Raw genomic sequence first — 11417 nt, 5'->3', positions numbered from 1 at the left:
CTTTAAACAAAACAAAACGAACCAAATAAAAAAAAAGTGGCTTTGATCAGTCTTTTGATTTGCTTTCATCTGCTCTTTCAAACGGCACGTGATTGTCAGCATATTACCTCGGGCTGAGTGAACTGCAATCTCATTCAGTTACAGTGTTAAAATGAAGACCATAATCATCACCCTAACTAAGCCTCGGATGGTGTGAGCCCTCACAGACTGCTTTCTAACAAGGAGTAGCTTTAGCTTTACGGGGTATTTCCCTGTAACCACAATGAGTATTGCTCTCAAACACAGAACAGAATCTAGTTGAGAAAGGAACTGTGACAGATCAGCTGGGCTGAAAGGGGATAATTTTCCATTTGCTTCTGCTAGGAGATACATGATTAGCCCCTCCCCACCCCCCCACCCCACCCCGGTGTTGTCCTTTTTAACACTCTAAGATACTATTTACAGCTGCTTCTAAAATGGAGTCAGTTTCTACAACACCTTCGCTGTGGTCCGGGATAAACTTTTCCAGGCAGTTTTCTTGGGAAGCCAGGGGCGAAAAATGGGGAAAATCCAAATCTACAGAGCCGCTGCCAGCTGGGTCACTTTGTTTCCCAGGTTTTTTCAGTTCCAAAAGATTCTTGAAAGTTGTTTCCAAACTCTTATTGAGGGTCAGATCCGGTTGGGGTCTGTTTGGGACGTCTGTTGGGGAATCCTCGTTCTTTGGAGAATTCCTCAGAGTTTGGTCTCGGAGGGAATTGTTCCGGATCTCTTCCGAGTGGGAGTCGCTCGCGACACCGGACAGTTTGCTCTCCGTACCGCGATCTGATCTGGGCAAGGTTTTCAAAGGGTCATCGGGGCTCGGGGCGCGATCGCCGGCTCGGCCCCGGTCTTTCCCGGACGCCTTCTCGTCGGACCCGCTTCTGTACTGGACGTCAGGAGGGCGGCTGGACTTGTCAACTTTCGGGGCTTTGCTGAGGCTTTCGGGTTTCTTAGAAGCACTTCCTTCTTGGGAGACGGCAATGTGATTAGGCACTACATGAAGTCTGTCGTGATCTGCGGGGTCGGCCGGGGCGGGCTTGCCTCGCTCTCTGGCCTTGGAGGTCGGGTGGGGCGAGCTGAGCTTTTGGCTGCTCCCGGGCGGTTCGCTTTTGCTGCCCAGGGTTTCAGCACTGATGCTGTCTGGCGGTTTGGAGGAACAACAGAAATCAGCTTGATAACCATCTGGGAAGGGAAGAGAAGAGATTTTGTTTCTATTTTTCAGAAGGGCATTTCGATGCCCACGGGCCTGGGCAAAACATCGACGAGGTCCCGCCCGGAAGCACGCTAGCCCCTTCGGTCTCCTGCCCCGCTCGGGAAGTCCGGTTTGCTCCACGGAGGGGGACGGGACCCTGAGGGAGCCTGATACCAAGAGGTCGCCTAAAAGGGGAGATGGGAGACGGGGGGGCAGTGCAAGCCGCAGAGCAGCAGCAGGCACGGAGACCACTTCCAGAGGACGTGGAAGCTGGCGCTCCTCCGCCGCCAGTCTGCCTCCCTTCTGTCGCTCCCGTAAACCCCACCCTCTGCCAACCGCTCTCGAGTCGCCCACTTCGCTTTCTTGAGTTTCGGACTCTTTGCTTCCAGACTCGGGGCAGCGATGGGGCAACCGGATCAGGATGCTCACCCGGCCGGTTTAGAGCCACTGACCCAGAGTCCGTCACTGCCCCGCACCCCCTAGGAAGACTCCACGTGTCATCCAGGGATTAAACTGCTGCCAATCTCCCCACCATTTTGCACTATCCATTGTTGGTACTATCTGCTCTGCGGTTCATTTGTGAGGAGGAGAATCAAAAGTTCACAGTGTGAACTCTTAGTCTGGGTTCCCCCCATCCACCCACTCCATATGATACGGTCTTTGAGAGTTGGGGCTGTGGTTTGTCCTCACAGTCTGCTGTCCAGAAAGACTGGGCACCCGTGAGTTCAAAATGTTTGTTGGTGGCGATGGGGACGACGACGATGACCGAGCCCCAGGAGAAGAGCACAAGGAACAGAAGTGGAGGCATGGCAAAATGCAGGGAAGAAAATACATAGAAGAGACCACTCTAAAGAGAAAATCAGGCAGAAAGTCTGATTTGCAACTTACGTAAAAATGGGATATATGTGAGCAATGAAACCCTTGAAATGGAAGGGGTTGAAGAGTGGCCCTTGCATCTGTCCAGGACCGTTGGCTGGAAAAAAGTGAGAATCCTGGGCTTGCCCTAGGAAGTCACCGATGTAACCGTAAGATCCAAGACTTTAATTTAGATATCTGAAATCCCAGCCCTGGCAAGAGCGTGAATACTTTCCCCACGGCCCCTAAAAGGGCTTCAGATCTTCGACCCCTGTACGTGGGTATCGATACCATCATGGCCACTTAATGCTCCAATGTTTACCGTCCCAAAGTCGCTTTCTCCTTTTGAGCTCCGATGTGAAATGTTTCTTACCGGGATCTACTAGTGCCAGGCGCTTGTCTCGGGACAGTGATGCTCTCTCCTCCTGATTAAACATTCTATCGATCATGACCATCTCAGCAGAAGGATTTATTCTCTGAAAAATCAAATTCCCAAGTCATTTTAGGCCCTTTTATTAAGAGTAAATGGATTATTGAATCTTCGAAGACATGGGGAGGGGATTCTAAAGCAGAAAAACTCGGATTCTTGTGTCCTGTTTTTCTTCTGACTTCAGGTTATTTCTGTCCCCCGGGTTGTGTGGCTTCTTCTGGTGCAATTCCACGGTCTCTCCTACTCCTCGACCCCTCAACCTGTCTCTCCACACCTTTCCTCACCGCGACCCCCAGCAAAAATCAGAGTGGCAAGATTGTTGTGGGAAGGGAAGGGTGATACGTTCCTCATGTTTCCCTTGCGAGCAGAACCCAAGAGAAAAAAGGCTAAAGCGAGGGGACAATGAATGGGGTAAAGGGGACAAGGTGATCAAGGAAAGGTGGGTGATGGTAGCAGGAGCACTGTTCTCGGGCCCTGTCTATACTTGGCTGCCCGGCTCAGCCGGGAAGAAAATATGGCAGCCGCTTACTTATTCCAATATTCTACTGAGTGAATGGTCACCCCTGACTCAGTCTGGCATGAGACAATGGACTCCGGCTGGTGCCGACTAGAAGGGGTTGAAAATCTCCCTCAGGGGCCAATCAGTATCACTTCCATCTTGAGGGAGGAGGAGGTGGAGGTGGCAGCAGGTGGGTGAATATAGGTAGGGAAAAAAGAAAGTGTTTTTCAGGCGAGTCTTTCCAATGCTCATCTGTTGCCCTAGCTCCTCTCCTCCTGAGAACCTAATAGTAATAATGAGGAGGGTGCGACAGGCAAGGGAGTTGATGAGGTGGTTAAGAAAAGAGAACAAGGATGATTATGTGGTGGGGGAGGTGGCTACGTTTTCAGCACTGCTAAATAGCTATTTTGAACAGCGGGAACCAAGCCATGGGAATCCCCTAGAAACCCTCCCAATCTTTCCCCAGGGGGCCCCAACCCTCTGTTTCGAAAAGCATGATCTTAGAGGGTTTTTAAAGTGTAGTGCCACTGCAGTGCTTTCAATGGCCTCCACGGGCCTGCAGTGTGAATTAGCTTCTTCCTTTAAGGCACTGAGCAAAGCTGAACTTTCTACAGCTATAACCAGCCAATCAATCAATCAATCAACCAATCAATCACAAATGACTGTTTCCCAAAGCACAGCTCAGAGCTTTCCCAGAGCTTCAGTTAGCTCTGTTGGACTCCTGGGGAACCGGATTCAGGGTATGTCTGAGAACCCCGACAAGCAGGCTGTGGCCACTGAACCAGGGACTCTGGGTATCAGCTCATGGGAAGAACACATAAGACGACTGCAAGAAAAATATTGTGATTTCATGTGTGTGTGCGTGCGTGCGCGTAGGGGGGTGGGGTGCGCGTTTGTATGTGTGGGTGTGTGGAAAGGCAGGTCAAATCTATTGTGGTGGGATTTTTTTGAACCTCTCTATAGGGCCCACTTGGCTCATTCTGGATACTTGAGAAAGATTAATCACCCCAGAGTGGCTCCCCACATTTACGTCAGTGATTAAATAACCTCAAAATACCACAGTCTTAAATACAAGTAACAGTCTGGTTGAAGACTACCTTAAAAGACCCCAAATGAGCCGAGAAATATCAATGAGGAATTTACTGTTTTAGAAAGTGATGTGAAAACACAGCCCTGAAGCTATTGTTCTGAAGCGCTCAATAATTACGATTGAATGACTGAGTGAACGAAAAGCTCAACTAGGCATTATTAAAGGGTTTTGCCTGGTCGTACCATCTGGGGGGAAGGAAAAGAGAAATAGTAGTGGGGGGGACAGGACACATGTCAACAGTGCCCACCAACAGCTTTTCCAGGACTCGGTGATTTCACTATTCTCTTGCTACCATGTGCACTGCTCTGGGACCTGTGTCCCCCAAAGACCCCCTGCTACTTGAGTCCAGGCAAAGGTGGACATGTGAGACACCCACATACATCTCAAAATGAAACTTTTAAGCACACACCAGTTACCTCTGCTTTGAGAAGCAGCGACACCCAATACTAGGAGAAGCAGCGGGGCCTGGGGTTTAATTTTGGCCCTGCCGACTTATTTACTGTGTGACTCTGGGCAGGTCACTTAAATGATCTGGGCCTCAGTTCCCTCATCTGTAAAATGGGGATGCAATGCCTGTTCTTCCTCCCTACTTAGACTGGGAGCCCCATGTGGAACAGGGACTGTGTCCAACATAATTATCTTGTGTCTGCCCCAGTGCTACGTACAGTGCTTGACACGATATATGAGCTTAATAAATTACACAATTTTTATTACCATGGCATCCTCGATGAGCAAACATCGATACTTGTTGAGCATAGCCTGAGTCCTCTTCAGAAGCTGAGTGGCTACAGATTCAAATTCGCTGTCCACTAAAAACAGATCAAGAAAAGGTGGGTGAGTTATTGGCATCTATTTCATATAGGTCTTGGGGTTGGTACTTTCCTCAAGGGGTCATCCAGTCCATTCCTCTCTCCAGAAAGGACCGTCTCCTAATATCTTTTTAACGGTTTTCTTGTCTCTGTGGTCTAACAAATCCCAGACCTACTTTAGATCAGCTTCTGCCTCTCAGTGGGATCTCAAAGAATTCCCTCGGGTCCCTTGGCAAAACTGGCAACAACAGGGCTAATTTTCTCTCGTTTCCCTCTCCACCTAACATTTACAGTCCTCATATTGCTGATGTTAGAGTGTATTTCTCCTCTATTCTCGCCTCTTTCCTGTCTTTTCTTTAATACCTGGGCTGCATATTAAACTCAGCCTCCCTCTAGACTTTTTACCCGCTGAGTTAGCTTCTTCAACCTGTCCCATTTTTTCTCTCTTTACTCACTCTGCCTTCCTCTACTCTCTTCTACTGCTTGTTTAATTGACTCTCTGCCTGTTCGACACGCTGCCGTCACACTGACAGCTTCTCAAGGCCAGAGACTCGTATCTCCTATTTCTGTTGAATTTCCCCAAGCTCCTAAAACAGTGCTCTGCGCACTGTAGGCCCCGATCAATCACGGCGGTTCACGACGGATCGGGATCGACGGAGAACACCTTTCACTTGTGGAAATGAAGGCGCTTTACAGGTGCAGGTCATTTGTCACAGAAAAGGAGTGTGCTATTCCTCCCCCTGCTCAGACAATGGGAAAACGGAAGCCCAGGGAGATCAAGAGGCCAGCCAGGAAGGGGGCTTGGAGCCAGAACTCTCCGTGAACCCCTTGCTTTTAAGAATAGGGACGGCCATCCGTGTAGCCGCGGCTAGAGAACTAGACACCACTTTATCATTCGGGGAACCCCACCGCATGCGGCTTCGCTTTTCCACTCATCACCCCGAGGCCTGACAGATTACCTTTCTTTAAATCCTCTTCAGTTGGCGGCGATCCCTGGCACACGTGATATGAGAGCAGCCGCTGGACTGCATCGTTTAGTGATCTGAACTGACTTTTATCTGGTGTCACTGCATGGGCTTGGTCCTTTTGTAACTGTTGGAGGATACTTTAAAAGAAAGATTGTCAGTGGTCATGAAAAACATATACGGCAAGCCCAATAAGATTAATATGTTTTACACAGAGATCAGATATGCCCAAGACCCGGGTGCTTCATCTCCATGGGCTAAATTTCCAAAATTTAGATTGTTACACTTCCTAAGGGGTATTTCAGAAGGGATGCTTAAAGGTCCCTCTCTAAACTGCCCATTTTTCAAATAGGCTAATGTACATGCATCAGGACCTAATTACTGTGGTTTTTATTGTAACCCAGAGGGAATGCTGGAGAGAATATCTGACATTTTAGATATTTGACAATTTAGACTGCTACTTACAAAGCTCCTTTAGTTAGCTGTTTAGCTGCAGGCCTCTTCTGTCCAACTGTATGACTATCCACCTAGAGGTAAAACAAATCTGTAATTACCGCTACAATCAGTCAATCGTATTTATGGAGCACTAACTGTGTGCAGAGCACTGTACTAAGCGCTTGGGCAGCACAAGCTACACAGAAGAAAAAGTTATAAGGACATGCCTGCTATCAGACAGGTTTTCTGGGGCTGCAGCTGTGGTATCCACTATGAGAGAGTGAGATCTCTCTGTGGCTTCCCAAAACATAACAATGCCCCACAACCTAAATCCATATACAATTCTACTACTGATGGTTCGGTTATAACAAATACTATAACATCACACGATTTGGATAGAATGTGATGGAAGAATTAGGGAATGCTCTTCCCAAAGTGCAAATGTGTTCTGGTAAAATACGATCCACAAGTTGGCACAAATAGATTTCGTGTGGGATAATAATAATAATGATGGCATTTATTAAGCGCTTACTATGTGCAAAATGCTGTCCACATGGCATCAGTGATGCAACGATGCTGCAGAATTTCCCAGCCTCTGCCTCAGCCTTACTGCTGTGTACACTACAATAAGTGCACAGGGAGGGGATCTTTTTGTGTTTCTGCAACTTTACAGTAGTTCCTTCAGTAATATATCAATGAGTGTGAAGGGAGGAGAGCAGAATGTTCTCTTGGTGAGGAACCAAACAATAACACAGGAGTTTCCATCAAAAAATTCCAGTCGTGATGTCTTCGAATCATCTACTTCCTAACCCGTTAATTCCTACTGAGTCAGTAGCTACTATAACATACGTCTGTCAAAATATGAAGTTCACAAGAACACAACCCATGTGATAGACTGTATACAAGGCTCTACACGCCTATAGAATACAAACCAATAGTTCGTTTACATAATTTTGTATTTCAGTATAAAAACAGGTCTCAGGGAAGGACTGGGAGGGACCCAGGTCATTCAGTCTGGCATGTCAGAGCCCGGCACGGGTACCCACATTTGCTGGTACCAGTATTTCACGGAAGTCCCGTGCAGCTTCTGGTGGTTTTTCTGGGTAACCTCTTACAGGTCCCAGGGCCCCCCTCTCTTCTGGACCGTGGGTGTACATGAAAGGCATCAGGTGTGGTGGTGCTGGCCAAAATGTCACAGAACCCAGTAGCCACAGGAGAAGTAGCAGTTAGAACCTGGCAGGCCAACACCTTATGTGGGCAGGGCAACCAACCATTTTGGGCTATAAACGACTGGTATAAACCTTAAGGACACATTAGCCTACTACAATCTTGCACAAATATCCAACAACCAAATCCTTCTGGCGGGGTGGGGGCAGTCCCTAAACACGTACGACTGATTGGGAAGTCAAAAGCTACCATCAATTCTGCATACCTTAACCGGGTTTCTGCAGATACAAACTCCTTTTGTCGGTTAACAAATCAATGGGAAAGCGTCATTTCAAAAGAATAGGTACTGCCATTACTAGTACAGATCAATAGTCTATCCAGTTCACCATTCTGTCTTTGAGTGGCAAGAGACCGGAGTTTGCCTTGACTTTCACCCCAGTGACTACGGTGGACCATCTAACAGCCACTACTTTTCCACGTCTGCCTCCACTTTGCCACCTTGAATGCCGAACCGGGATTTACCTAGGCCCTCCCCGAACTGATGATTTTTTTTTTTTTGTTACTTGCACAGCTTCCTGAGGTAAGAAATTCATGTTTACCACCCACGGCATGAAGAAGAAGTGTTTCCTTTTGCTGGTTTTGAAATACAGGTGGAGGCTTGAGTAGCAGCAGAGTGGTCTGCTACCAACAGTGGTCACGGATAATACGCTGCTAGCGAGGCACGACACGCGTCATCAAACTCTGATGAATCTGACTCGGCGTAAGGGAAGAGAAGTGACTGCGGCTAGTGCTGGGTTAAGAAAACCTTTCTCCTTTTCCTTCCCTTCTTTAGGACACATCTCTGGAAGACAAACTGAAATGGTGGACTGTGTGTGTACAAAGGCAAATACTTTGGACGAAGAGAGGAAGACTCCTTAAACTCTATTAGATGTAAAAAATGCTCTGTTGAAAAATAGTCTACCCTTACATTTTGCTGAATGGGTGATGCTCCAACTACTGTTTCCTGTTGTGGCTGTGCTGATCCTAAGGACGGCTGTATAACTTTGTTTCCAGAATCCTGACCTATTAAAATACAAAATGTCAGAGTTAACCGTAAACTGGCAAGCAAGCCATTGGGACCTAGGCACCTCTATTCCTGGGCATGATCCTATAAACCTGTTAAACTCTAGGTGGGGAGGGCACTGAGGCAGAAGGGACAGAGCTATCCTAGGGTCCCGACTGGCAGAGCAGGACTGAAGATACGGTGAAGCCGGGGGCAAACATTGGAGCAATCAAATCGGCATAAGCATTCGCTTACTCGGGGCCATTTGGTGCCTCCTTATATCCAAACTATCTCCCAGACTCGCTCAGAGTGAGTGACTGTGAGCATCTACTCGTCTGGTGTTCCCAGGAAAGGCAGCATTAGGGACATAGGAATGGTGGCCGGGAGATGGGAAGCTGAAAGACTGGCACCACTAGCCACTTGACTGGAACCGATAATAATAATAATAATAACTGCGGTATTTGTTAAGCACTTACTAGGTGCCAGGCACTGAAGCAAGCACAGGGGTGGATACAAGCAAATCAGGTTGGACACAGTCCCTGCCCCATGCGGGGCTTCACAGTCTCAATCCCCATTTGGTAACTGAGGCGCAGAGACGTTGAGTGACTTGCCCAAGGTCACGCAGCAGACAAGTGGCGGAGCCGGGATTCGAACCCACGGCCTCCTGACTCCCAGGACTGTGCTCTAGCTGCAACACCAGTCTGATGAGTCACCCGGACTTGACGTGGTGAGAGGGCGGTTCAGAGAGTGGAACCAGTCAAGCGGTTTGATTCCAAGTTCTGCCCTGGAACTTGGGGCCCCCCGACCCCTCAAAGTGCAATGCTAGCGCTGACCCTGCCAATCTGGTGGAGAAGCTTTGAACTCTTCACTTCCAGATCCTCCGGGGGCCCGGGAAGAGTAGCCATTGATCGTTTAGGAGAAGATCTCCACGGCCTCTGAAAACCCGTTCGGCTTACGGATCAAAAGACACCGTCCACAGTTTCTGACTGTACTCTCAAAGCTTTTCCACTAGGCCTTGACATAAAGAAATCCCATTTAGATGTCAGGAGGGCTGGGAAATACAATGCAAAGAGCTTTTTTCAAAGAGTCCTGACCTGGCAAGGTATTACTCGGGAGACCAGTGATGTGTGGTTGCCTCAAGCCTTCGGGGGTCTTTGATGTTGAAACTGAGGGAGTCTGGTTCAAACTTTTTTTCTGAGTCTGTGAAAAATATCACCAAGATGGAAAGATCAGTGAGTTATTAGAGAGCTTTAATCACCCTAGCGAGTGTGTATTATTTTTTTTTTAAAGAGGCACTTCGGTCCCAAACTAAACCTCACTTTTTAATCAAAGGAATAAATAAAATATCCCTTTTTATGGGAGGGGAATTAAAAAGTGCATTACCTCTTTCGAGGTGGTCTTCTTCCCTGTGATTCCCGCTATGTGGAAATCTCTTGGTTCTACTCAGCAATGGTGGGGATTTGGTCTTATAGTAACCAGAAATCCAAGATTCCTTCTTCCGGGTTAGTTGTGCAAATAATAACCACCACGACATGAGTAACCAAGTGCAGAGGGCTCACTAAAATCCTATATTTCTATCCTCAGTGGTTGCACGCACGCATACCAAAAAGCCCAATACCAATTTGGGGGTGGTATTTAAACAATAGAGTCACATATACTGTCATATGTTTTACTCTCTCAACTGTCTAATTCTTTTCATTCTTTTCACTGTTAAGTTTCCTACTCTCCATCCCATGGAAAATCACATACTACTTTTTTTTTTTAAATGGTATTCGTTAAGTGCTTGCTATGTGCCAAGCGCCGTACTAAGCACTGAAATAGATACAAGCTAATCGGGTTGGACACAGTCTAACTACCACAGGGGTTTATGGTCTTAAACCTCATTTTACAGATGAGGTAACTCAGTTGGAACTTGGAGAGGAAATCTGGTGACCCCACATAACCCTGGATATTTTTCTCTTGTATGTTCCCAAGCGCCTGGTACAGTGTCCTGCATTCAGTGGGTGTTCCCTAAAAACCGCTGTTGATGCCAACGATGACGCCACCACACAAACTGTATCAGAAGAATCTCTTCTCTTCTTTTAAAGACTTTTTAGATAAGGCAACTCCAGTAACAAAATGTCCCTGAAAGTAATTAAATGGCTACCCATTTTCAAAATATTCTCCACACTCATAATCTCTCCTAACACAGAGCCAGATTCCAAATTCCAGTATCAAAATGTCCCTGAAAGGCTATTTCCTCATTTTCAAAATTTTATCCAGAGTCATAATCTCTCCTAAAGCAGAGTAGGCTCTTCTTGGTGAGACCCCCAGTCTGGTGGGCCCCTGGGGGGAAGCAGGCCCTATTTCTATCTCCTGAGGTTAGAAACTTTGCTGACCCTACTGCGCTCCGCCTGAACACGCTGCCTCTACCCGCTCTCCGATTTCTTCTTCCAGTCCAAAACACACCCGGTTTGTGATCCAGAAATACTTTCCCCTGATGAATCAGCTTTCAGCAAATAAACACATTTTTATTAAATGCTCACAAGTTTCTTACACTGAGTCTTTGGCAAAGACATCTTGATGTGAAAACGTTCTAACTCTCTCCTAAACCTTGAATTATTCCTCGTAGAGGCTGCAGATCATTTCTGGTCTCAACAGTTTACTGTTTCTCCAGAAATGAAAAAGCCTACTAATATCAACACGCTTTGTTGACTTCCACAGTATAGTTTCTGTTTCCTCCACAGTATGTCAAAACATTGATGCAAATTTCCTTGCACATTCTGATGAGTTTCCAAAAAATTAATCAGAGCAAACAAAAGGAAGCACTTCTTCACTCGGTGAGTGGAATTCATTGACCACAGGAAGTGGGCCGGCAAACCATCAGTAGGTTCAAGAGAGGTTTGGATAAATTCATGAACGAGTAAGAGAGAGCC

At 47.1% G+C, this 11417-nt stretch overlaps 1 protein-coding gene across 4 annotated transcripts in view; it reads right to left on the bottom strand.

Moving 5' to 3' along the window:
- Positions 1-407: 407 nt before the first annotated feature.
- Positions 408-11417, bottom strand: part of BICRAL (BRD4 interacting chromatin remodeling complex associated protein like) — a 56680-nt gene continuing 45670 nt past the window's right edge. For 3 of the 4 annotated variants that reach the window (XM_038761199.1, XM_038761201.1, XM_038761200.1), the window contains exons 6-12: positions 9597-9702; positions 8428-8522; positions 6324-6385; positions 5853-5998; positions 4799-4893; positions 2439-2541; positions 408-1200 (exon numbers count right to left, since the gene is read on the bottom strand). In XM_038761199.1, the coding sequence (XP_038617127.1) occupies positions 419-1200; positions 2439-2541; positions 4799-4893; positions 5853-5998; positions 6324-6385; positions 8428-8522; positions 9597-9702 (1389 nt within the window). In that variant the 3' untranslated portion in view covers positions 408-418. The remainder of the gene's footprint in view (positions 1201-2438; positions 2542-4798; positions 4894-5852; positions 5999-6323; positions 6386-8427; positions 8523-9596; positions 9703-11417) is intronic. The other variant, XM_038761202.1, reaches the window with a different exon arrangement.

Source organism: Tachyglossus aculeatus, chromosome 19 (assembly GCF_015852505.1).
Source record: "Tachyglossus aculeatus isolate mTacAcu1 chromosome 19, mTacAcu1.pri, whole genome shotgun sequence".
Taxonomy (NCBI): Eukaryota; Metazoa; Chordata; class Mammalia; order Monotremata; family Tachyglossidae; genus Tachyglossus; species Tachyglossus aculeatus.
This window is presented reverse-complemented; position numbering and strand designations above follow the sequence as displayed.